The following is a 26562-nucleotide window of genomic DNA, read 5'->3' as shown; positions in this document are numbered from 1 at the left end:
TAGCGTGAATGACAGGGATCTGGACTGCATCATTAAAAGGACTATCTTATTGACTGAGGAAAAAATATTGTGTCTTGCAAAATATTTTCTTCCTTCCTTCTGAAACCCTTTCACAAAACTTGAAATGCACTTTAACTTACTTAGAAACAATATTAATATTTTTATAATATTCTATATTCTATACCATAATCTACAGTAATAATACAAACTCATATCGTTGGAAGAATATATTATTCAGTAATCATCTTATTTTAATAGTATTTGTGCAGTTAATTAATCTTTTTCTATTTAATGGATGGTCACTTTCCCTCTTGTCACATTGTCCATCTTCGTTTTTGTAACTTAACTATTATCAAAAAACTGTTATCACTTCCACCAGTCACATCCTAAAAGAGATGAACAGTGCCTGCTACGCCACCACCTAGAGGAGATGACGTGTTGTGTGTGATGGGCATCTGTATTTCATTTCTTCTAATGTCTCCAACAAAATGAATTTATGTATTTTATACTCCCACCTAGGCTAAGATTTTTTTTTTTTTCTCCAATCTTAGGTAATACAAATGTCGCAACCTTATTCAGCTCTTTTGCCGTATGATACAATTTTTATTTATGTGGCCACAGGCTACTTTTTCCCACTGGACTGTACCTTCATTCAGTACACAGGATGCACATCTCAGATTAAGAAGCAGATATGCAGCATCCTACCTTCTCATTATTCATATTCTCATATTCTCATATGCTTTGACACTTATGGCACTCTATTCAGAGACTTTGAAGGCAGAATGATTAACTTCCTAACAGGCAGTCATCACCGTACCACTGGAGTGCTCAGAAAACTAATGAATATACTCTGATCACGCTCTTGATAGGAAACATTTCGTCTTGACATTTTAGAGACGCTGAATTGAGGTACTAAGATTTTCAGGTAACACGTTCACACAATCTGTGTGTGCCTTATCCCACTTATTTTACATTTCATTTTTTCAGAGTACTTGGCATTGCTCAGCATTTCTTATTTTCCAAGCACAGCTCTTTCTGATCTCAGTTACAGCTGTGAACACTCAGCACTTGTGGAAACCATACCTCAGAGTCACAATATAAAACAATCCCAGAGAAGAGCACTCAATTAAAAATCATCTGTTCAAAGTTTGGTTGAAGTGATTCCACTACCATTATCCAAAACCACAATGGCATAGGCAGGGATATCTTTACCACAAAAGTCTCTTCTCCCTGCAACTTTCAGTCCCATTTACGACAGACCTCCCACTTCTTCAACAAGTAAAACAAAAGCCCCAGAGAGGGCAAGCCAGTAAATACAGTATTATTATTGGTATCATGCTCCTGTTAGATTTATCTTCAATGTGGACACCATTAACTGCTCTTTGCTCAGCTGAAAAAGAAAAGGAAGTTAGCTGGTTTTGAGGATTTGCCACAGCATTTGAAAGGAGTGCCTTCTCCATGCAGTCTGGACTCAAAGTTTAAGCTAAAAAGCACACTAACCTTCAAGAGGATGTGGACAGAAGATTTTAAGAGTGATACCCTATCCCTACTGAGAGCCACAGCAGTTTCATCACTGGCTTCCACAGGGCCAGGATTTTACACAACAGATCTTTATCATTACTTCAGGTTTTGACTGTGGTTCTTATGCATACAGAGAAACATTGTACTTCCATTACAGTAAGGGTCAATAAAGCTATCTACTAAAAAATGATTAATTACTGACTGTTGATTTTGCACTAAATGTCACATTTACATTATTTTGCATATCCTTTTAACATCATTACATTACAATGTGATTTCTCTTACTAAGTGGGGGCTGAAGAGGGTGTCCGGTTTTTGTACACCAGCCTGCAGGATGGATATCAGGGCTATCTACATCAGTCCAATAATCATAAATACTATCCCAGCCATCAAAATGGACCTAAAATCAAAAAGGAGAACAATACATTTTAGATCAGAAAAATTCTCTATGAAATCAGTTTCCCTAAGTAATCTCTAAAAATTACATGTCCATTAGAGCAGTCACTTTAAGAGAACTATTGAGGTTACACAGAAAATACATGTACATTAGATTCTGGACCCAGGCATACTCTCACTGAAGTAGAGAGAGAGGTGTCATGTGGTTGTTTACTATGTCTTATATCATCAGGCTCAAATCCCAGCAATAAAGCAGGACAAGTTTAGTTCTCACATTAATATTTAAATTAAGCATGAATTTCTGCTTTCTTTCTCTCTCAGAAAAATCAAAAATCTGAACATTTTTTAATCTCCTGTTTGAACAGGATTTAAGAAGAGCAGAGCAGTAAGCAAAGGACTAAAAAAATGGCTTTTATCCACAATTTTACTAAAATCAGGCTATACAGGACAAGGAGTTGAAACTGAAGAGAAAATGAAGTACGCGACTTCCCAAAAAATCACCAGTATGGACTATACATGTGTTTTTTTCAGGCGAAAGTTAAATATCTTGCTCTGTACTAGTAAACAGCTCAGATATCTCACATGCGCATGTGTGGATGCACGTACACACAGATACATACAAAAGGAGCTCTTTCAACATATGCTATGGAGTCAAATTACCACCCTAGAAGTTATAAAACCTGTCATTTTAATAAATCAGACTGGAGAGGGTGGGGTTTTTTTGTTTGGGGTTTCTTTTTGCATGACCAACCTAAAGTTTAGATAGAAAATGTGTAGGTATGAAGGTATTAGATCCGATGACTCCCTACCACCAGTTAATTCAGATTCAAAATGAAATGTCAGCTGCATTTCCTGCTTGAAATACCAGGTATGCCTAATAAATCTGTACAAACTGCAAACACAAATATCCTTCATATCCATCTAACTGGATGTCTGGAATATGCTAGCCCTTCTAACAGTTAAGGGCTTCAGAGCGTAAACCGGTCTTGTACAATAAAAGAAAAATAATTCAAGTATACAACTTCTGGAAAACTGCAATTTCTTAAAAATACATTATCTGAGATTAATCCAATCTAAAGTCCATAATTAATATAAACTTCAGAATTGCAGAAGTCACTGACAAAGCACAAGAGATCAAGATTATTTTTTCATCTCTCACTTATATCTGTCTCCTCTCCCTGGAAGTTTATAGAGACAGATTCAATTAACCCAGGCCAAATATTTTATGGGCCCTAATACAAATATCATAGCAGCCCTTCAACACTTGATATTAAATCATCACATTTCTTGATAGACAACTGTCTTCTATCAACTATTCCCAAAGCAATTTTCCAATATATTCAACTCTGCTCTCTAATTACCTACGTCAGCGAATGTAACTAAGAGGATAATAAAACAACCCCTTCCAAAAGAATTATATGCATATTAATCAGTGAAAAGGATGAGCAAAAGCTTAGCAGGACACAGCAATGTGACTCATTTCTTCCTGTGCTTAATTTTACAACTATAGGATTTTGGTTTTACAAAGTACTCATCAGTCATTCAAGCAGGATAGTACAGTAAGACAGAGAAACTTACTTTTATTCTATAGTCATCAGTATCTACGATGGTGGCTACTCTGATAAATACTGGATTTCTCTTGTCAACCACTTCAAGTTTCATGTTTTTCTGAAAGCCATGAGAAGGTTTCTAGAAAAGAAGAATAGTATTATGTGAAACAGAAAAAACCCTCAAAAATCTCACACAATTTTCAAGTACAAAAAATCCATAGAAAACTTTCTGCCTTCATTTTCTCAAATCTGCCCTCCCCCTCCAACAAATCCAAGTATAAAAAAATCATTCAAACCAGTGTTATTAAACTAGAGAAATAAAGTAACTACTTTGGGATTCCAGGTTCTCCTGGAATGGACTGGATTCAACCCATCCAAGGATCTTTATTTTAAATCAGTTGGGTTTTTTCCTAAATTCTCTAGAAAAGTTTTCCCAGAGACCTTGGCCAACAGTTTCAATGCAGTATTGAATGAAGTATTACATACCAGCAGCCTGAAATGTCTATGAAATTGTCTACAGGAAACATATTTGTGTTTCTTTAGTATGTGTTTTCGCTTCTTTTTCAGTCTCCTACTGAAAACACAACTAATCCACAGTATAACAGTAAATACTCACTCAGAACAAACACCACCAAATACCTGTTTTGTAATACTACTTTGGCAAAAAAAGGTGTCTTTGTTAGGAGTATCGGATTTTATCTTTGCCATCTACAGCTATGAAATCTAAAGCAAAAATTATTTCCATTTTAAAGGAACATATGCACAAGACATGTTATGTTTTTTATTCTAGGTTTCTAGGAAAATAACATATCTGTCCCTCTAAGACTTTCCAGAACATCGGTGCTTTTTCCTCAGCTGCAGCTTAAGAACTCTATTTTCTCCCATAATACAATATAAAATACTGTGACTGTCTCAGGAAGACTTCACCCGAACTCCAACACAATCAGCATTTTATTCCCATTAAATCTGCTTTCTTATTGCTTATCACAATTAGCATTAATAGGGTTACCATTTACATTAGTACAGAAAGCAGGGAGGTGATTTTCTCTGGCTGGGAAACCAAAAGACAGAGCACAGCTGACCCCCAATGCAGTCAAGCTCTCCTTCCCCTCCATCCTCAAAGCCGAATGGCCTTGTCTAAGCTACCTTTTGGGACCTACACCATCCCCAGCTGCTCTCTGCTAGTACGGTTTCTGGAACAGTGTCGAGCCAGGCCAGCTAGCGCTCTTCCCCGTTTAGTGCTGTCAATGCCTGCACGCTTGTGGCATGTCCCGTTCAGTTTCCTGGTGCAGACACAACCAGACAGACCTTGCTGCCCGGAGGACCCTGTGGGCCACTGGTGGGGCATTCCCACTGCCGATCCCTGCGAGGTGGCTGCTCCCTGAACCCCAGGGGGAGAAATTAAAACATGGATGCTCTGAGAGAAAAAGAAAATGTTTGCTTTTAGCTTCATGTAGTCAAGGTCACAGCCCTGCACTGTTTTGCCAAAGACAATACTTCGCAGATATAACCAAACACCTTCCTAAGCCTTGCTCCGAGTATTCTTGCCGAGAATGTAAGATTGAGACACGTCACTAAGCCAGATGCATTTCGGGGTGACAAACTGCAGGTCAGTAATAAACTCTGGTGATCTACTGACCCCAGGAACTGCTATAAGCACCACATTTCTGCTTTTGTTAATCCAGCTCTTAGCAAAGTGTTATTCAGAATTAGTGACCCTAATCGGAAAAGCTGAGGCAAACCAGCTTCAGCACGCTGAGACAAGGGGCTGGGAGCTACCAGCCATCTGATGCTGGCTCCTAACAGCAATCCTTTCTGCACTACTGACCAGTCCACTTTCCTCACTGAAATCCCAAGAGCTCAAGAAAGATGGGTGTCACTGAAAGAAACTAGCAAGTACAAAGCTAAAAGAAAAGGATGTTCCCACAAACACCATAGTTAAGTTGGGGAGCTGCCTGTGGATGCTGCCCATGGGCTCTAGTCACAAGCTCGCAGAAGAAAAATTCTACTGAAGGATATTAAATACAAACTCTCTCGGCTACTGCCAGAGACAATTGACTAGATGGGCAACCAGACTGACCTCCCACAATCATTTTTACATTTTCACTTTATTTATTGCACCATTTAAAATGTACGGATAGAAGTACGTACGTTCAAAATATGTTATGATGACTCAGTAGCTATCTCATTATTTTTAATAACTAGGCAGTGATTTCCCACAGCAAATTACATTCATTAGCAATATTGTGTAGCATTTAATCCCATTTATAACAATTAAAACAATAAAGTAATGGTGATTTATAATAATAATAATCTGATTTCTAACAGTGAACTACAAACTTGCATAAAAATAAACCACCTATTATGCAACTAATTAACTGGATACATTTGGAAACATAGGAACACCATATATGTATTCTCTCCTTAAACTAATTAATTATATGCACTTAAAAGCATGAAAAAATATACGGATTTTCTCACCACTTTAAAAGCCCTTGCAGGTGCAGGTAATGAACTAGTTTCTTCCAAATATTTCTCCCAAGAAAAATGTTTAGCATGTGGATAATCTGGCACAGAAGAAATATGAGCAAAATTAAACATTGCAGTGCAAAAACCAAAACTGATGTCTAATTTACAGAATGGCTAACACTTTTATAATACTGTTCTGATTTATGCTTCAGATTTATAAAATAATTACAGGAAAGGCTATTCTAAATTGTCTCTGACACATTCACCATGTAGATTAAAAAACCCAACAGTCTTCTCATACACAATACTGAGTAGCTAGCAGAAAAAGTCACAATTGCTTTGGATATGAGAATGTTAATAACGTGGACTGGAAAAATCTGTCCACTTAATTCAAGAAATTCATTCAAGTATTACAAGCCTAATCCTGTATTTTATAAACAGTAATTTACTGGCAAACACAATCTAATCAGTGATAGCTTTGTACCACAGTAGAGCACACCTGACTATTTGCTATTCTTTCAGTGAATTTGTTTTAACTAAATTTCTAAAAAAATTGCCTGGACATTTACTGTAAGAATAATTTACAGACATCATCAAAGAAGATGTTGCCTTTCTGAGAAAGTGTCATGTTTACAAACACTTCATGCAAGAAACACAAAGACAGCTTTGCTCTTAAAAAAAAGGCAGTGTCTGTCCTTCGCCTTTAATCTGCACTAGAAGTTTAACTTGAAGTTTAAACATTATGATTCATAATCTAGAACAGAACAAAACCAATTCTGATTTGTTTTAAAAGGGATTTCACTGAATAATAGGCTGTAATTAACCTCCTGACAGACAGATTGCTTATGACTTTTCAAGATTGCTGGCTATTAGAATTTCTGTCAAAGTTGGTTTTAACCAATTAAAATTTTCCATGTTCTCAGACCACAGATGCAGTTTCTGCAACAGGGCATTTAGGTCATCCAGATATACACAACAGTCCTGAAAAACAGGACTTCTTGTATTTCGTACTAATAAATACGCTTTCATTCTTCTGTATCGTCTCTCTCGTGTTTTCCTCCCTTCCAAAGAACACTTACAAGTTTGATTCCTTGATCACGTAAAGCAATCTTCTCATCAACCCCTTACTTTGCATATTTAGTTCACATGAAGGTGTTTTTCTTATGCAACAATCTCACACACCTGGAATTTGTTTTATTAGCACTTTCACAATCTGAGTCTTAGAATAAGTGAATACATTCAGCCAAAAATACAAACTTGTTCAGATTCCAAGGCATATCTTTCATGGACACATGCCTCTCTATTAAAGCAGCATACATGTGCATACTTAACACCTAATGTCCATCGTACTTTCAATATATTATGTCCTGTAAAAAAATTCAGAACTCCCCAAATACCAATTCTTAATTACGGAAAGAAAAATTCAGGAGCGGTAACAATAAGTTTATTGTAAGTTTTAATGCTGCTAGCTGACTATAACCTCCTTAAATCTTTCAGATGTGTAATAAGATACAAACCTGGTGGGGTGATGAGAGTTCTTTTATGTTCTTTACACCATCCAACAGGATGAATATGTGGGCTAGCTGCCTCACACCTGGAGGGGAGAAAAAAGGTGATTGATAATGCAGTTCTTCAGACATCCTATTACTCTTAGAAAACAAGAAATACAAAAAAGATTTAACAAATTCCAAATAACCTATGACATCTTTAACTTACACTTAAACTGCAAACATAACCTGAACATACGAATGCATTTAACACAGACTTGTTTCCACCTAAAGAAGATAAGGCTTTATTTACAATTTCACTGGATGATCAAAAAATCAAGTCCTTTAAGTCAGTGGTAGATCTCCATTGAGAATCTATAATGCTGGACCTGAAAAATTGACATGTAGAGACTCTTGACAGAAACATGTTGGCTGGTTGCAAGAACACAGTAATCCCATCAAAGACAGATGGGCTTTTGCAATGCCAAGACCAAAAATTTAAACCAAAAGCTTAAAGACTGATTAATGATCCAAGTTGCACCTGGAAGCAGATTAGAAAATCATGCATAACTGCAATGCATTGTCAATACTCGTAAAAATTCAAAACCAGATTCTGAGTGGTTTGAATGGAGCTATAAACATGTTATTATAACCCAGCAGCACATATGCAAAGTACGTCTGAGAAAAACTGTCAGCAAAAAAGAAAAAAATAGCATTTTACACTCGAAACTGCCTGAAAGAATCCAGAACTAGTCAGTGATCCAAGACTGCAAATTGCTCTAAAATAGCTGATCAAACTGTCTTACTCAGGGGACTAACAACTTCCCATATTTTGTGTCATGTGTATCAATTTTTGCACTAGTGCTGTTGCCTGTGGCATGCCACAAGAACCACAGAAGACTAACAGAGGCAGGGTGAGCTACACTTGACACGTGCTGGCATCTGTCTGAAGCAAGGAGAGATCGCTCTCACTGTGCTCACTGGTTCAGTTGCATTGTGCTTAGAAGAGAGCAGCAGTGGGTGCTATCAAGTTTTGTTACCAATACAAAAAACTGACACACACTGCAAAAACGTAATGTAAAATTGATGTAAAATTGATGTAAAAGCAGTTGAGAGAAAAACTGTTTAAACACTCAGTATTATTAAATTATCATCTATAGGACTATATAATTTTATTACATATTGCTATATTATTTCATAATGTAATATATTATGTACAATATAACATATAGTGTATATAATATATAATGTATATACTACAATTATTATATTATCACTCAGTACTATTAGGAAAGGCAAAAAGTAAGACTGATCTACAGGAAAAGTAAAAAGCCATAGACTCTGCTGTGAAACGCACCATCGCTATGTCTACATCGATACTTAATGATTGTTTTTGAGTTGGCTGAACAATTAACAGTGCTTTTTAAAGTAGTAGATAGTACTTATGTAGTCAGGGTGACTAAGGATCTTCATGCTTACACAAAGAGCTAGCATTATTCTGCACGGCACTGCACTACACTGTGCAAACGTACTGTTTGCCTCTATTTAGCTGGAAACTCATATATAACCATATAATCCTCATAACGATCCGTCCTTAGGGACCTTGCTTCTCTTAGGAGCCTGTCCCAGCTAATTTCTTTAGTTAGATAAATTCAGTATTACAGTGCACTATTTCCTAACCCTAAAGATGCTTCAGTAGCTGACCTTAAATATTCCCAGCTACGCGCCCTCTCTCTTCTAGAGAATCCCATCAGCATTTCCATCTCTCCAGTGGCCACGAGCCCAGTGCCTCACTCACTCCAAGGACCCACTGAGGCCAACAAACTGCAGCCAGAGCAAGCTGAAGCAGCTAAGGCCTTCATTCCCCGTTCCCCAGGGAGGGATCAAGAAACCAAGCTTAAGTAGCCAAGCAGTAGTCTAAACAGAAACACCGTCTCTCCCTCCTGCTGAAGGAATGCTGCTTTCCCAACACTTCTCAAATATTTAATGAGAAGACAAGCAGAGAGCACCCATGCATGAAGACATGTACTTCATATACAATAATCATTGCATAAAATACTGAAACACTCATTGTTATCCAGTTTCTATTTAATCCCTCTCTGAAGTCAATGTCTCAACTGTTAGGCTGGAGAGTAACATGTATTCTCTCCCTTTCCCCTCAACCCAGGAATTACTAGTGCAAAATACCTGAATAGTGGGTCTGCTCTCCCTGATTGTTATAAAATAATCATTATCTACCCAGAAAGTATTAGCATGCTGGAGGTTCATATTAATTAAGTTCCCTTAATTAGCAGTACTAATTTATATATTTTTAAAAATATCACATGTTGATAATACTTAATTACAGAGGGTGCAATGAACTGTGCATGACAGAAGAAGAAGTTGAAGGTAAATTAGCAGGCACCCTAACGTCTTAAGGCTCAGATCAAAATGCTAGGTCTGCAGATCTTGAACACAAACATGTTTTAAGGATTGCAAAAGGAAACACAGCACAGAAAAAACTGTAGACTGAATCCTGGGCTACTACCACATTGCAGTTTTGAACCTGTGCTGCATAAAAGAAAAATGAAGGAGCACATCATATTTGGAATAGAGAGAATAACACTTTTTTTTTTTTTAAATCTGAAAAGTAATTTCACATGATGTCTAAAATTCAGTATGGATATACTTCAACAACAGAAATGCAGGTTGGGTGTCTCAGAAGCATAGTCTCACAACAAGCACTCCTCTAGCCTTCTACTAAAAAGAGTCAAGCACTAACGATGAAAAATATTGGCCAACCTACTACCATTATCTTGTGGCTTTATGTATGGAACAGCTCTGCTAGTATTTCTTTGTAATGATGCCAAACAGATCAATTTCTAGCAGATAAAACCTACCTTTGATAGATTCGGTAATGGCTCTGACAATAGCCAAGGATTCAACTCACTTCAAGATACCAACCTTTTGTCCTACTACAATATATAAAGCTATACGGTATGTATTTAGTATTTATAGTATCACACCAGGTACTCTCTAAATCACTGAAGTTGCCATTAATAAAAGGAAGCAAAAGGACTTTCGTGATAATTTTGCACTGTTAAAACTCAGCATCTGACTCCTAGAAACGCTTTGCCCCAAACAAACCAGAGAAAAGATGAGTGCTTCATGCTCCCTCTGTCCTCTTCCTTTCTCTTTACTGTAACTGTGAAGAGAAGCTAATGAGCAAGGGGGGGCAGCACTTCTCTCTTCTATCCCTCTCAAGCTGGAGTTTTACATGGAAGAATTTTACGTGGATGAGGTACCTTCTGCACTGGAAGGACATATCCTCTTACTTCCTGAAATGTTTTGGAGTAAAGTCCAACAAATTGTTTTCAAAAGTCTCCTGAGTTAAATTTGGGAACAAGACCCATGCTCATGAGTCATTATGGTATTATCAGTATTATACTTAAAATAATGAGGTAGACGTGTAAAAACACTTAACCAGGACAAACCTTCTAAATGCATTTGTTCTGTTTTGCTTTTTCAAACATAGTTTGAACATACATTTTTTTAAAATGATGAAAAGTAAATGCCAGTGCACACACTTCTTGCCTTGAAGATTCAACAAGCAGCAAGTGACCAAGGTATGTTGCAATGGAACATGCTCTGACATTACAGCAATAGGAGTGAACATGGAACATGTAGCAACGAGTGCTACACACCACAGCACTGCAGAATAGCACTATAAAACACCCACAACATTTTGTGGGTGATTTGCTTTAAAAGAAAAACCCAGTCATTACAGATGAGCCTATAAGAAACTTCTGTAACCATGGTGGCCTCAGGAAAAAAAAACACCCCTGCTCCAGCAAAACCAGGTCATGCAGTCCATCTTTACCTACTGATTTCACACAGCCTTTTAGCTTCTAACAGTCCATTTAACAATAAAAAGTAGAGATCAGTAAAAGTCACACACAATTTAAAGTAAAACTATTATGCTTTAATGTGCTGTTATTTCATGGACATACCTAGTTTGGAAAAACAACAATAGTCTATCAGACTAAGCCCAAGACTTGTCAGCTGGAATGCTAAAGGCTACTCTGACTTTTCACAATCAATTTGCTGCGTCCCACAGCTTTTTATCTCCTTTGTTCCAAAACAGAAGGCAGATCACCCGGCTCATGCGCTTCATAAAACACGATGATCTGTGAATTGTGAGGATGCTTGCTAGGCCAAAAAAGGTTACCGCCACTAGCAGGAGCTGAAGAATTTTGCACCTCCACACCTACCTTGGACTGCAGCAGAGCACCACCACCTTCTACCAAACAGTGGAGTGGTGACACACGCATGCTCAACTAATAAAGCAAGATTATAATGTCCACACAATTCATGCCACTTGCGACCCATTCTTTCTGTCGGGTGAGAACATGCAGACAGAAAAAGACATCTATTATCCATATTGGAAACTGAAGCTAATCCAGGAAGCTGAAGTGGAGCCAAAAGCAGCAGAGTGCGCCAGCTGAACCCGTAAGAGAGCCACGCAGAGGGACAGAAGAAGTGGCAGCTCCGCTGAGTTTGGGACAGCTTAACTACATCTTAGAAAAGACGTCAAAGCAGGGACGCACCACATGGTGTAAAAGGCCAGGAAGAAATTCTGCCATAAGGAAAGCCAAGGGCAGCTGACAACGTGAGCCCCTGGTGCATGCACCACTCTGCATGAAAGGAACACGTGTGCAGTTCAACAATCCTTAACTCGCGGCAGCACAGCACGTCCCAATGGGAGACTCAGATACGGAAGAAGACTTAGTATTCTTCTGTTGGTCACTTTCAGCTGTCCTGTTAATTTTTCCCAAAAATCTGTTTCATATATAGAGCTCATTAAATTCAGATCAACAGACATGAATAATGCTCACTGTTAAAAAAAAGAATATTAAATTCTTTTAGAAAAATATTTTCCCAAATGGGTCTCCATCTGAAGATCTGGACAGAGGTTTTATTTAGTAATCGGCATTTTCTTTAAAATAAGCTGTATGTGTTATACTCATTTTCTGTTTTGAAATAATTTCCGATTTTCCCTTTTGAAATAATTTCCGATTTTCCCTTTTGAGGAAACAAACCTTTTGATATTTTGATTTTCACTTTATTAAATGTAGATACAACCTGTAATGAAAATGTTATCTATCAAAAACCACTCATGCTCACATGCGTTATACCCGTAAATAATAATATGCCCTCGAGAATGCTACTTATACAACTTCTTGATTGTGAGATGTCAGTCATCTAACTGTGCATAAAAAAAGAAGAAAAAAAAAACAAAGAAAAACACAGAAACCATCCTGCAGCCCCATCTAGTGCATAAGTGAGAATATTTCACCATTGACATGTGTAAAGCTGGTATTATTTTAGGTCAGGACTTCCCAAAATGTGGGGTTTTGAGGTTATGGTATGCGTCCAGAGGTGGTACAGCAAGCCACATGACCATATTTTCTATTTGAACACTGATAAGACAGCTGCATGGTGATTTGCATGAATTTTTAGAGCTTTAGGGTCAGATAATGGTCCATTATCCATTTCAATAGTTAAAAGCATGCACTGTGACTCACGGTTCTTTAAGATTGTTTTATCTTCTTTTTTGACATAATATAACCCTTTCAAAAAGACTGTTCCTTTCAAATAGAGAGTGGAGCAAAGTTAATTATCTCAAAAATGAAACAAGCAGAGCACAACTTTTAAGGACTTGGCTGCTAGCAAAGCAGCAGATGCTGGTGGAGAGCAGAACTGGCCTCTTCCTTAGTCTCACACCAAAATCCAGTCTGTTACAAAACTCAGATCAGAAAATGGTTCAGAAAATCAAAAGCTGATTTGTCTTCATGAGGCGCTTTAGAAATCGTTTTTTCTATGCAAGATGGACAGGAACAGAACGGTGAGTGAAGCATGGGACATCGTATTTTCTCACACTCCTGGTAAGTGATCCCAAAAGCTGACTGTAGTACCTTCTCTGCAGGGGAACTTCAGACCAAGTCAAGGATGAGGGCAGCCGGAGCCCTCTGACCCAATGAGTTTGGGCTGCAGCATGTCCAGCATGGCCATCGCTCCATCTCTCCTGTGGGCAAGCAGCAACAAGCCAGCACAACTTCACCTCCTGCACAAGCTCTGGCTGTGTTTGCATTTCGTCACAAAAAAAAATTAAGAAGCTGAGGCGACATAAATCTGTGTGTAAGCAGAACAGATGCCAGAGAATGGAGAATTGAAAGCCAGTGTGGACCTGTAGTTAATTCATAGTTCAGACATTATCAAAAGATTCCCAAATGCTATTTCCAGATTCAGACACCCATAAGAAAATTTGGAAATTCCACTCAGAGGGAATGGCTTCGGCTCTCAAAGAAGTATTATTTGTTTCATCAAAAAAGATGGGACAGATGGAAAGGACCTGATGGCTTGCATCGTATAGGTCAAAACTCTCCTTCCTGAAGGAAAGTCTTAAATTTGTCAATTTTGTTCACTTTTCTTCCCTCTAAAAGCCACTGCCAAAGGACAATTTAATGAGATTTATAATACACTGAAAGTATCGCCACCATGCATTAAAGAGCCGTAGTAATGACTAATTCTGGCCAGGGTACTTATTTTCGACCATTAACGTATTTTCTAATGCTCAGGAAAAAGTCAGGAAGAGTATCTTCAGGCTGAAAGCCTGAAGCCTAAAAAAGCTTAGGCGATGGTAATAGATTTCTGTTGCCTGAAGTCCAGTAAAATCAGCCAACTGCCTTTTAGTTATCCAAGAAGAGGAAAGAATTTTTAACCTCAATGAGAAAGTTCAATCTACTCAAATGAACTAAATCACAAAAGGTATACAGAAAAAAAAAGGTACTTGTTTGACAATAATCAACTACATACACTAAATACATCATTTCTCCTTCATTATAATTCTGAGATTGAAACTTACATGCAGGCACAGGGAAACTGTGAGGTTCCGCTCTGGGTATCCCAACAGAACTTTTCATTTTTAGCTACAGATACCAGTTGGTAATATGAAACTTATGCACCTAAGATATTTTAAGTCCCCTACAAACCTGGTATCTAAAATTAAAAATATAAGTGGGATGCATTCAGGATGCATTTTCAGGCTCTCTTTTCATCAGACATTCCACTGCTATTTTCGTTTGCTGTTCTTTTCTCCCATTCTCTTTCCTTCCTCCTCTATTCACTCTTGTTCTCAATCACAGCAATGCAGAGAGGTAGGCCACGCCACTCAAAATTTAATTTCCGTGCACAGTATTTCCAGCAGCATCTTCCTGCTCCTTCCAGAAAGGTATTTTACGATTTCACCAAAAGAACCAATCTTCAGCTTGGCTTCAGTATAAATACAGCTCCAGTGATCTCTTACTTCAATTCTCCCTCATCCTTTAAGAAGGTATTATTTAATGTATTCTACATATGAAATTCAGAGAACCCACTTCAGAATACTATGACTGCAAAAATGTAAAGCCTGGTTATGTACTTAAAAACTGCTTTTCCCTCTTCTGAGAAGATTGGTGGACAAAATTCCTGTTGACATGGAAGGAACATGGAAGGAACATGGACACTGAATAACAAGCCTGAAATTCAGTGTATGTCTGCTATACATAGTGCAATGTTTTAGAGAGAGACCTATGCCATCTCTGAACAAACTACAGGTTATATTGCATTGTGTTTGCCCTAAAAGCCTTGCCTTAACTGCTGTTTTCATTATTAATTAATGACATAACTGTTATTAGTGAACATTCAAATATCAGGAAATTCAGAATACCTTTCCCAGTCCCCAGTTTCCTGCTGCTTGTAGAGGAAATGCATGTTCTGTGTTACTTCTTCATGGAAATAATCACTAATATTTCTGGTCTTTGACTCATGGCCTATTATCTTGGTATTCAGTTCTTGACTTCACCAAAATGCCTGTTCACTGCTGCTTCAATAATTTAGTTCTCCTACAGCTTATTTGTCGTGTAGCCCATGCAATTATTATTTCAAGAGATGGACTCACAAAGATTTGAAGTTACATAATAGTTTCACATCATCCTCATTCACGTAGTGCCTAAGCAGTCATCAAATACAGATAAAGAAAACTTTCTTAATTTATTTTTACAGGCTCAGCTATACAATTAAGTTGCCACTGCCAAACCCAAGACGTAGGTAACTTACAGTAACTTACTCTTTAAAGAATGTAAGGTGTATTACTTTGCTCTAAATGATCTGCCAAAAGAAGATGCAAGTGCAAATACAAACCTGCACTGTGACAGCCAAAGCCTGAATTTCCTTCAGTATCTTTATGCTCGTAGCATGTCCTGCTCCATCCACTGACTTTTCTATATATAGATACACAAAGCCCCTGCACCATACAACATGCAGAAAGGTCATCTCTAACACAGGTCAGGATAGCAGGATCCCAATTTTCAGAGGAATGTAGAACACAAAAGACTAAAACCAGGTTTTGCCACTATCCTGATGCCTTACAGAAGATGCTAAGGTTCGGACTGAGCAACGTAAGTGGTTCAATAACCTTATGAAAAAATGCAGCCTTTCTTTCAATTTACAACTATATGTAAACCTAATTCCAAGTACAATTAGTCACATTATCATGGTGCATATTCTTCACTGAAGATATCAACCTATGTAATTGAGATACGATGTCATTGAAATGAGAAATTAATCCACAACTCCAGATGTGGCAGCACACACAAACACTTACTTAGCACAATCTCGAAATTTTTTATGTGCAACCTGACATGGGAAATATGATTCCTCCAGTCTGCCACTGAGACATACTTTGGTGGCCATGATTACAGATCTAGCAGAAGTTGGTATGGTAACTGTATCGACAGTCTGGAAAGTATCACAGAAAATAGTGCTTAAAGCTAACACATTTTTGATACATTTCACTAGGATACAAAACAAAAACATCATACCAGTAGTCATAACTCTCATCCCAGTTGTCAAAATGAACCAGAAAACGATTGTCCACCATGTCTGTTACTGTAGCAACACAAATGAAAGTCGGGTTCTTCTTGTCTACAGCTTCCAGCTTCATCCCCACTCGAAATCCCGACGGAATCACTGTCTACATAGAGAAAGACATTTAATTGAAGATAAATGCTATAAAACCAGAAATCTCCCCAGTGTCCACAATCAATATTTTTACGTCATTTCTAAGTTTCCCAATTAGCTGCCCCAAAAGAGTGGCAGCAGCCTAATTAGTTGACATGAGAGATGCTCAAACACAGAGACTCGTGGTTTATGAAATAAAAAAGCCCTGAACATGCTGCTAAAATTAAATGTGTTGGTTTTAATTCTGTCTTGGATATTATCTCTGAAAGACCGTACTTGTTCCACAACATTATGGCGCGTGAGACAGTACTAATAGCAAGTCTTAAACTTCATTTAATATACCATTTCTGAACATGCCAGATCAGATGTTTCAACAGATTAGTAAAAAATTAATGGATCAGGATTGCAGAGGTGAACTGAAGTGGAGATTGTTATTGAATTTGTTGTAAACATTTTTATCTTAAATTTCAGGTCTCAGGTCTGCCATCACTGAAATGTGCTGTGAGCCTCTACCACACATGAGTATACTAGCAACTTTCGACACCATTAGTAACAAGTGAGTACTTACTGCATTCTGGTTTTCAAACAGTGATTTAGGAGCAGCTTGAGCCTTGCATGCCTTTAGGTATGAGGGCCAGCTGAATTCTTCTTCCTTGTATCCTTAATGAGGGTCATAAAAGAAGAGCAAGAAATGATAGGCATGGGACACAAGGTGCATGCAGGTGATTTGATCATAATTGGTGAAATTATTTTTTCCATCTAGTTCTGAACTGTTTCTTACAACTTCAAAACTGAAAAGATTATGCACTGTTAACTATTTATTCTGATTTTATATAAACTACACTGGGAAAATTTATTTTAAAACTACTTATTAATTCTACCCCAATATGAACTCAATAAGTCTCTGAGGGAGCACTGGTTTGGTTTATTAGAAATTTTAGTAGGATACACTTTAGAGGAGCTTATATAGTTCAAAAGAAAGTTGATGAAGCTTTTCTATTTTTATTTGGGCATCTGGTATTACAAAAAGGAATCATGTTTATTTAGGGCTGGCTGAGCTTCCTCACCAAAATGTCAAGCTTTCTTTACACTAACTGAGCAAAATACTCTGCTTTCTTGAGCTGCACATTATTAGTTTCTTATAGTTGGCCAGGACTGACATTTGAACTGTTCCTAATCTTCATCTGGGAGGAAGAATAGTCATATAAATAAAGCACTAGGCAAGAACTCAGGAGATTTCAGCTCAGTTTCAATTTCACCTTCAAAACAAGCTGTGGAGTATTTCTTTCAAAATCACTGCTCTACCCCTGATCTCCAACCTCACTGTCCTGGCTGTCAAGGGAACTGAACGTTCTCAAGCGGCAGAACGTCTATGGGGCACCTAGAAACTAAAATCCATAATTCTACCAGGTATCAAAAATCATTCTCAGTAAGATATCCGTTTTATACTGTAATCTCCCTCCCTTTGAACAAATCTCTCCAAGTGGCACAGGCTACAAGTCACCTCTCTGCCTCTCCCCAAGAAAACCGCACCTTACCACCTTTCTGCCTCGCAGGTACCAACAAACTTCCCTTTGATGGTCTGACTGACACACACACAACCAACAAGCTCGAGGCAAGTGCTCTCCAGCTGCTTTTCAGTCTGTTGCTTCTACTTCAGAAACAGTAAAGGGCCTACAGGCCCCAAAGCTCTTCCAGCTATGCCAGTCAGTCCTATTAAAAAAATTCCCTCCTCCTACAGACTTTACTCTACTACATCCTCAGGCTATCACTAATACAGCATGACCACTACTAGCTTTAAAACAAACTCCCTACGTTGTATCAGAACAGTTGCTTACACCCTCAATGCCACAGGACCCCTTATGCATTTACAGTGTAAACTGTCCCCTGCACGGACTTTCTGCATTTTTTATTCTATACATACAGCACTTGGAAAGAAATCTAAATTTCTGTTGATAGTTTACCTCTTCTAGTTTCTTAGACAAAAAATAAAATAATTCATAATATATCGAACTGCATAAAATAATTCACAAGAAACCATTTGTTCTTCTGTAAAACAATGCTAGGAGTTGAAAGCAAATAGTCTTTTTGCTTTATTCGCCTGTTAAATAATAGTTATAGGAACATCTATTTTAGTTCATACGTTACAATCCAGTAAACCAAGACCAAAATCACCACCAATTTCAGTGAGTGATTGCCATAACGACTGAAATGTGTCACCTCTTGACTATTTGAAGTATTACTCAAATACGCCACAGACAACAGCTCTGCTTAACTTTCTGAAAATCTCGTATTTTCCAGGGAACCACAACTAAAGAATCCTTTAACTTTACCTTCTCCACATCTGCCTTTCTCAGTTTTCATTTTAAATATCAGCTAACATAAATTAACCCCCAAGTCCAAACAATGATACTTTTCTTTATACCCCAATTGCCTCGTTTTCATACACTATAGCTGTAGACCAGTTGAAATAATTTTTAAAGGAATGTGGTACGTAATTTGTAATTCTAGAGGATATTCAAATCTAGCTCAAAGCTCACAGTCGACAACACAAAACTCCCACCTACTACTGCATGTGTGATGGAATCAGGTACTGGTACTGGGACAAAGTCCATGCTAAAAAAAATGGTTTCAGTAGATTGTGGAACAGTTTCTGGACAGCATGGGTCTTCCAGTCACCAAGGAAGATCTCTAGCTCCTACCTCATCTTTCAAAAAAGGATCAAAGGTGAATTTGATTTAATCACTGTAGATACAGAACAGTATTCACTAACTAAAACTATAGGCTTTATTGATTTCCAGTCAATTTACAAACATATAATGTGAAGGCTAACTGGAATTATATAATTTGTCAAGTAGAATAGAATAGACTATTTCAGTTGGAAGGGACCTACGACGATCATCTAGTCCAACTGCCTGACCAACTCAGGGCTGACCAAGTTAAAACATGTTGTTAAGGGTGTTGTCCAAATGCTTCTTAAACACTGACAGGCTTGGAAGTGTTTAAGGTTAAGCAACTGACCTCTCTAGGAAGCCTGTTCCAGTGTTTGACCACCCTCTCAGTAAAGAAATGCTTCCTAATGTCCAGTCTGAACCTTCCCTGGTGCAGCTTTGAACCATTCCCACGTGTTCTATCGCTGGATCCCAGGGAGAAGAGATCAGCACCTCCCTCTCCACTTCCCCTCCTCAGGAAGCTGCAGAGAGCAATGAGATCCCCCTCAGCTCCTTCTGTCCAAACTAGACCAGCCCAAGTCCTTAGACACTCCTCATAGGACATGCCTTCCAGACCTTCCACCAGCTTTGCTGCCCTTCTCTGTATGCATTCAAGGACCTTCACATCCTTCTTAAATCGTGGGGCCCAGAACTGCACATGGTGTTCAAGGTGAGGCCGCACCAACGCTGAATAGGGCAGGATAATCACCTCTTTGACCGGCTGGTCATGCTGTGTGTGATGCACCCCAGATGCGGTTTGCCCTCTGGGCTGCCAGGGCACACTGCTGACTGACACTGAGCCTGCTGCCGACCAGCACCCCCAGATCCCTTTCTGCAGGGCTGCTCTCCAGATAAGAGTAAATAAGAGTCAGGTTTTTTTATAATATAGCAATACATTTTCACCTTCTGTGAATCTGAATATTCTTCTCACTTTGATCTTTCTTTCTTCTTAATGATTTGTTGGTGAAATTTTATTTTCAAGAGTTTGTGAAACTACACCATTATTAGGACTATATGGACTCCCGGAGCAGAACTTCAACGTGCAGTTCATGCCTCGCATTTCTCGCTAATGCCTGTTTTTGATGCTGACAGGATCATAAGTGCTGGTTTTAAAATTCACTTTTGGTTTGTTTACATGCTTTCATTTATATTGATTTTCTAACACCTGTTTTTGTTTAAAAGGAAGACTACGGAGCTGTATTAATTTTCCCAAAAAAAGCCAATGCAATTTTTAGTTTGGGACCTCCAGTGATAGACAGTTTTCACGGCTCTCCCCTTCTCTGCTGACTGCAGAGCAACTCCTCTGAAGTGGTGGCAGAAGACCAGGCAGCCTCTGCTGCACCAACTTCTCCCTTTGGTATCCAAACGATTCCAGCTTAATCCAGGCAAAAACCCAGCAGTGTTACCATGGCGGAGCCCATGATAATTCTGGGAACACACACACATCCATCCGCCCTCTGCAGGTTTCACCTCCACGAGACAGAAAAGTGACCTCCGTTGCACACAGAATGAACAGCGTCCTGAAACACCATCTTTTTTCCTCCCTTGAAGCCCAGTTTGGTTTCGCAGCTCTGCTCCCCCGTGTCCGCTGGAAGCCCAGCGGCAGCCGCCTTCTGCCCCTGCTGCCACGGGGATGGCAGACACCCTGCCGCGAGGCCCGCCCTGCCCGGCGGCACCAAGAGCGACCCGCCCCTTCCGTTTTAATAAACAAAGATACAAATATGTATCAGAAAACATCTATAACAATATTCTTCCTTTCTCATGTCTCTTACATCCCCCCCAGTCCTCTCCCATCACAATAAATAGACTCCCATCCCTCACAAGGAAAGAGTGACTTAGGCCTGTTTGGAAAGTTACCCACTTCCAACCCTCTCAGAAAACAAGGAGTCAGACACCGGCCCCAAACCCCCCCTGGAGCACACCCTCCTTACAACCCCCTCCTGTGAAGCAGGACACTTCTACCCAAGCTTGCAGGGACGATTAACCACTGCTGCACTACACAGAAAGACGGCATGAGTGTCTGCTCCTCTCTCGGGCTACCGGGTTCCAAATAGTTTATGGTGTACACCATAAAGGTCGTAAGTTTGCATTGTATCTGGAAAACGAATGGCTACTAATGCAAACCTTTGAGTTCTTCTGTGAGGCGGTATTTTATATAAGATACTGCGCCCTATGTCATTAGTGGTATCAGCTTTAGTGTCCGTATGATTTGCAATGGGCACTAAAAAGAAATCATTATTAAAATGTCATACCACAGCAAAACATAAGCAATCTGTCCAACCCAATAAAAACGCACAAAAAGCCCCAATAACCTAAGATTGGCATCTTCTCCCTCCCCTCATAATAACAGAACTCCACAAATACCAGTAAAACATAAGCAGTGAAAGCTCTCCTGCTGCAAAACTAGAAAAAATGTGTTTAACTGATGAACAGCTGTTTGCCCTCAGCCTCCTTCCAATGCACGACTCTACCATACTGCTTGTTCCTTCTGTTCCTCTTCCATCCCACGTGCAAGCTAGGCTTGCACTGGGACAACGGAAGAAGTCCCACGAGTACAAGAGCAGGTTTCAGCAATCACACCATACCTTATCAACAATTAAATGGTTTACCGCTGCAAGGAGGTGACAGAGCCCAGCCATGCAAAGGGCAGAGCACTTCGCAGGTCTTGGATAAAAATACCAGAGAACAGCCTTGCTATTCAAAATCAAGAACATGTCTTGGGGATGGCAGCAGCACATAGGTGTGCAGGATGACAACCTGAACCCTGGGAATTACCACCATATATCCTCCTAACTTGTCTCCCTCAATACCTCTGATAAGCTCCATGACTTTCCTAAGTAAAAGACCTACCCACTGCTTCAGTATGTTGGGGGGAAAAAAAAAAACCACAAAAGAACAATCTTTCCACCAACTTAAAACTAGAAGAGAAACTGAAGAAAATTTTCATGAAAGTCACTCAGGGACGGACAGTAACTTTCCTTCAGCAGCGATAATTCATTGTTAACAAAAGCTTAAGCTTTCTAAACCAGGCATTTAAGAGGGAAAAGATGACAAACCTTCATCACAGATATAAACCTTACTAAGCATGCTGTAATAACGCCAATAACTCTATAACTGGGGACTACTCATTTGCTACATGTAACTTATTACTTCAGTGGAGGCCAACCTTCTGAGAAATTCTGATTTATGTTCAAGAAATTGCTACTTCTGCACAGCCAGTTACGCAGAACTATACCTGATGAAATCTCCCGTACTGGAGCGGCGGCAGAGAGCACTCCTGCCTGTAGCCAGAGTGGAGTTCGCAGTGCGCTCAGAAGAGCAGCACGTGCTCCTTCACACTCCTCCAAGGCTCAGGTGCAGAAATGCCCCCTCTCCCACACTGCCAGGCCCTCTGCCTGTACGCTTTCAGTGGCTTTACTCTCACCTTCCACAGCCCAGCAGTTACATCCACAGTTTTGTAATTCTCCATAATGCATCCTCTCGACTCTGTACACTCATCATTTTGCAGCCTTTTGAAACCACATTATCCTAACCTCATTCTGTATGTCAAAACACCACATTCATTCACTTCTCACTCTCCTGTCTTCAGGCCTTGCTCCCTTCATCCTTCCTACCCCAAAAGGGAGTCCATTTATTCCTTTTTTTATGGTACAGTTCAGTGCAGCTGTACTCCACTTGCCAAAATAAAGGAGTTACATAATCTGACATAGGATAATTAAGCAAGCAAATTACATATATTTCAACACATGTATACCATTTACATAAGCTATGTACAAATTATGCTTTCAGGCTTGTAATCTTACCCCTTTCTCTCCCTCCTTATCTGTTAATTCCTCTTTTGTCTCTATTTCAAGCTTACTCTTTGCGGCAAGGGCACAATCTTTATTAGTCTGTGCCAACACATGTACAACAATGGTGATCGATATCTAGTAATGAAAATATCCTAAGACCTTCTACTAAAGGATTCTCAGCTGCCTGTGAGACCTCAGTTTAAGGATACATGCCACCAGTATGCTGCCATTTTACTTGCAATAAGCATTCATTTGGGGTCTACGTTTGTTGCTTAACTTTCTTTCCTAATGCCTTATGAATTACTCTTATGGTTCATTTTGTTTTCTCTGACCTTCCACTGAATAAAAAAGCTGGGATTTCAACCTCAAGATTTTAGCAAGACTTCAAGTAGAATTTAATCTGCCATGTTAAATACTCTGACTAAATGAACAAAGAAGTTTCTGCCAACAAAAAAATTACAGCATTACACAGATAGTCTCGATCTCAGAGCTATGGAAAACGCACACATTTCAAACTAAACAATACCTTTAGGTGGATGAAGCCTGTGACCTGTTTTCTCACACCATCCAACAGGATGAATGTCTGAAGAATCAGCATTCACCCAGAAATCGTAACAATCCGGGTATCCATCAAAATGGAGTCGTATTCTGTAGCCACAAACCTAAAAGCAAGAACGTACAACATACAAGACCGTGTTTTAAGATGTTTGCCCTACATGTAACAGCTTCTGTTCAGTATTATGTATAATAACAGTGTGTTTTCAGTCAGCCTCTTCCTTCTGCTCAAGCCAACACTGGACAAATAAATTCATTTGATAAAAAGGAAAGAATAAAAAAGCGAAGCTATTCTCAGTCCGAGTGCCTCCTTTTCTGGTGAAAAGAATTAACTAAAAAGCTGGATATTGCCATTAGTGTTCAAAAACTTGAAAACTGTTCAACCCAACATGAGAATAAAACAAAAACCCTACAGAAGAGCATGAATACACCTGATACAATCATGGACAAAGTGCAGATAATGATGTGAGAGCTATCCTGATTAATCAACATGCAAGAGAACACTAAACAATAACTATGTTCAACTGAGATACTGAGAGAGATACTGAGAACTGTTATTAAAGATGAGAAGACAGTACAGGTATCCCCCAGAACTTCATTATTCCATGAAGTAGTAAGTTAACCACCAAGAGAAAGAGGAAAAACTCTCTGTACGCAAGTTCTCCACATCCTCCTGAGTGCCAAATGCCATAACCTTCCTGCAGGCATCAGTGAAAATCTCTTGACATCAAGGTCACCCTATTTTATATTTAATGTATACTCTGACATAACTTTCAGTTTGCCATCTCAGAATTCTGTGGAATTCAGGTCATCTTGCAGTAAAACATGACCCATCATTTAGTGCCAAGCACAAGGTACACAGGAAATACTCAACCACTGACACACCATCTGCAAGAAAATGGAAGAGGTATCCACAGAAATGGGATATGACTATGGGCCATGAAGAGATCCAGAAATGGGAACACAAAAGCCTAGGCTATTAAAATATAAGCTGCAAAATTACAGCTGCCTGGAATACCAATGATACAGAGCAGAGTACCTACCTATTCCTGTTTCCCCATTTTAATTCACAAAACAAACCCAAAAGAGGATCCTCGGTAAAACTACGTTAAAAACTAATGTAAGGTATGTTTGAAAGACATATAAAATGTAACTGAGAAACAGGTTCTCATTTATACTATTAAAAGCAAAGAAGCTACTCATCAGAAAAATTATTTTATAAACTGCAGCAAAAAGACAAACTGACTTTATATTGTATACTAACTCGTAGCAAGTTGCCAATACAGGCAATTTCTGAGGCCATCAGTCTGAAAAAATTGTAGCACAACTGCAACACAAAAAAGCGTTAGGTATTTGTATCAGTGAATGGAGCAACTGTAAATACTATCAACCTTCTATAAAACTGCTATACATCAGTTGTCATACTTATGTTTTTTCTACTTATTTTCTCTTTTAAATATAGATTTAAACTACAGGATTACAGAAAAAACACACATCACCCAACCAGTATAATACTCTCTTCTCTAGCTGCATATGTTAAATATATGCAAATAGTCACTGCTGCATGGCACTGGATATAGTCTTTACATGCCTGTCAGGTACATTTAATGCAGCGTTATTAATTTAAAAGCCATCTTCCTACATACAGTTTCTGTCTTCTTGTTAGGGAAGAGCGAGCACTTTCAGCTGCTGCTGTTTTGGTTCAGTCTCTCCGGTAATCCCGCACCGCGAATGCTCGCAGCCTCTACTTACCTCAGCCACCGTGAGAACACAGTGTATCGACTGATGCTCGGGATCCACGCCCTCCAGCTTCATCCCTACTTTGAATCCGTTTTTGTTGTATGGGAAAGACTGATACTGCAATGGAAAAGAACAGTTTCAATACTTCTGAAAGCACACCAGAGAAAGACAGAATATCTTCATAAGGAAAAGAACAATGATTATTTATTATTGTTTATTATATTGGTTTTTTATTATTTATTATGTTTCTGAAAGAGCTAATAAATCACTTTAAAATAAGTTTTGCATTTTTAAAAACGTACAGCAAAAAAGAGAAATTGATGATTGTTCGAAAAACACGTTGATACTAGAATGACTTAAAACTTGAGAGTATGTAAGAAAATTATAAAGAACTAGCAAAAAAAATTAATCAAGAGAAAGAAGATGACATGATTTGCCCTCAACTTTTTTCACTAGTTGTCAACAAAACATTTTAACAATGTAATTATTTATTTTTCAGCCTGTACAGGGACACTTTGACACCTTCCTGGTGGTCATCGTTCCTATAATAATGACAACAATGATGCTCTATTTTGCCTTTTCATTTCCACATCTCAGGCCATCAAAGATGAACTGTAAGGCAGAAATATGACACATTGTATATAGGGATGGCCTCTGATGTCATTTTCTCCTTTATATGTGGAGTCCAGATTAGCTAGTTTTCCAGGAATATTTTTGCACCACAGGAACATGACTGCCCTTATATCACATTACAACGAACCCAGAAGAACATCTTCCAAAAAACAGGAAGTGAAAACAAGGCTAAGCAGAACGGATGTTTTCAACCAGAAGTCATCAGAATCCCATGTATCATGCTCCCTGCTCTCTGTTAAAGAACGAAGCCACCTAGCAGATATTAAGGTTAAATTGGAGGGAATATCAGAAAAATAACAGACTAAAACTGAGGAGGGTTTTCCACAGGTTACAAATTCATAGCCAGACAGTTTTTATGTCCCAAGTGGTTACCGACAAAACACAGGAGAAGCATCTTACATGCTCCCCCTTCCTTCTGTACCTGCCTAAAAGCCACACATGCTCCCTAGCCATCTGCAGTACCTCTGCAGTCAATGGAAGGAGAAGGTACCAAGGGAGGTACTCAGAGAGGTCTCACTTACTTGGAAGGAAAGGGAATCCTCTCTTTGGTGGCTTTGGCTGCAACTGATACAACTAAATAATAAACCCAAGAGATAAAAATGCAGTGCATGGCACAAGATCAGGAATATGCAGTCAAAGGGAAGGGAAATGGAGAACCAGACCAGTTCAA

The 26562-nt window shown here is 38.9% G+C and overlaps 1 protein-coding gene across 4 annotated transcripts in view; it reads right to left on the bottom strand.

Moving 5' to 3' along the window:
• The window catches only part of L3MBTL3 (L3MBTL histone methyl-lysine binding protein 3), an 86893-nt gene that overhangs the window by 25913 nt on the left and 34418 nt on the right, over positions 1 to 26562 (bottom strand). For all 4 annotated transcript variants that reach the window (XM_075145813.1, XM_075145816.1, XM_075145817.1 and 1 more), the window contains exons 8-15: positions 25272 to 25376; positions 23491 to 23626; positions 17031 to 17122; positions 16324 to 16475; positions 7454 to 7530; positions 5949 to 6034; positions 3496 to 3606; positions 1807 to 1921 (exon numbers count right to left, since the gene is read on the bottom strand). In XM_075145813.1, coding sequence (XP_075001914.1) covers positions 1807 to 1921; positions 3496 to 3606; positions 5949 to 6034; positions 7454 to 7530; positions 16324 to 16475; positions 17031 to 17122; positions 23491 to 23626; positions 25272 to 25376 — 874 coding nt within the window. The remainder of the gene's footprint in view (positions 1 to 1806; positions 1922 to 3495; positions 3607 to 5948; positions 6035 to 7453; positions 7531 to 16323; positions 16476 to 17030; positions 17123 to 23490; positions 23627 to 25271; positions 25377 to 26562) is intronic.

Source organism: Calonectris borealis, chromosome 3, assembly GCF_964195595.1.
Source record: "Calonectris borealis chromosome 3, bCalBor7.hap1.2, whole genome shotgun sequence".
NCBI lineage: Eukaryota > Metazoa > Chordata > Aves > Procellariiformes > Procellariidae > Calonectris > Calonectris borealis.
The sequence above is the reverse complement of the archived record's forward strand: the minus strand, read 5'-3'. Positions and strand labels throughout refer to the sequence as shown.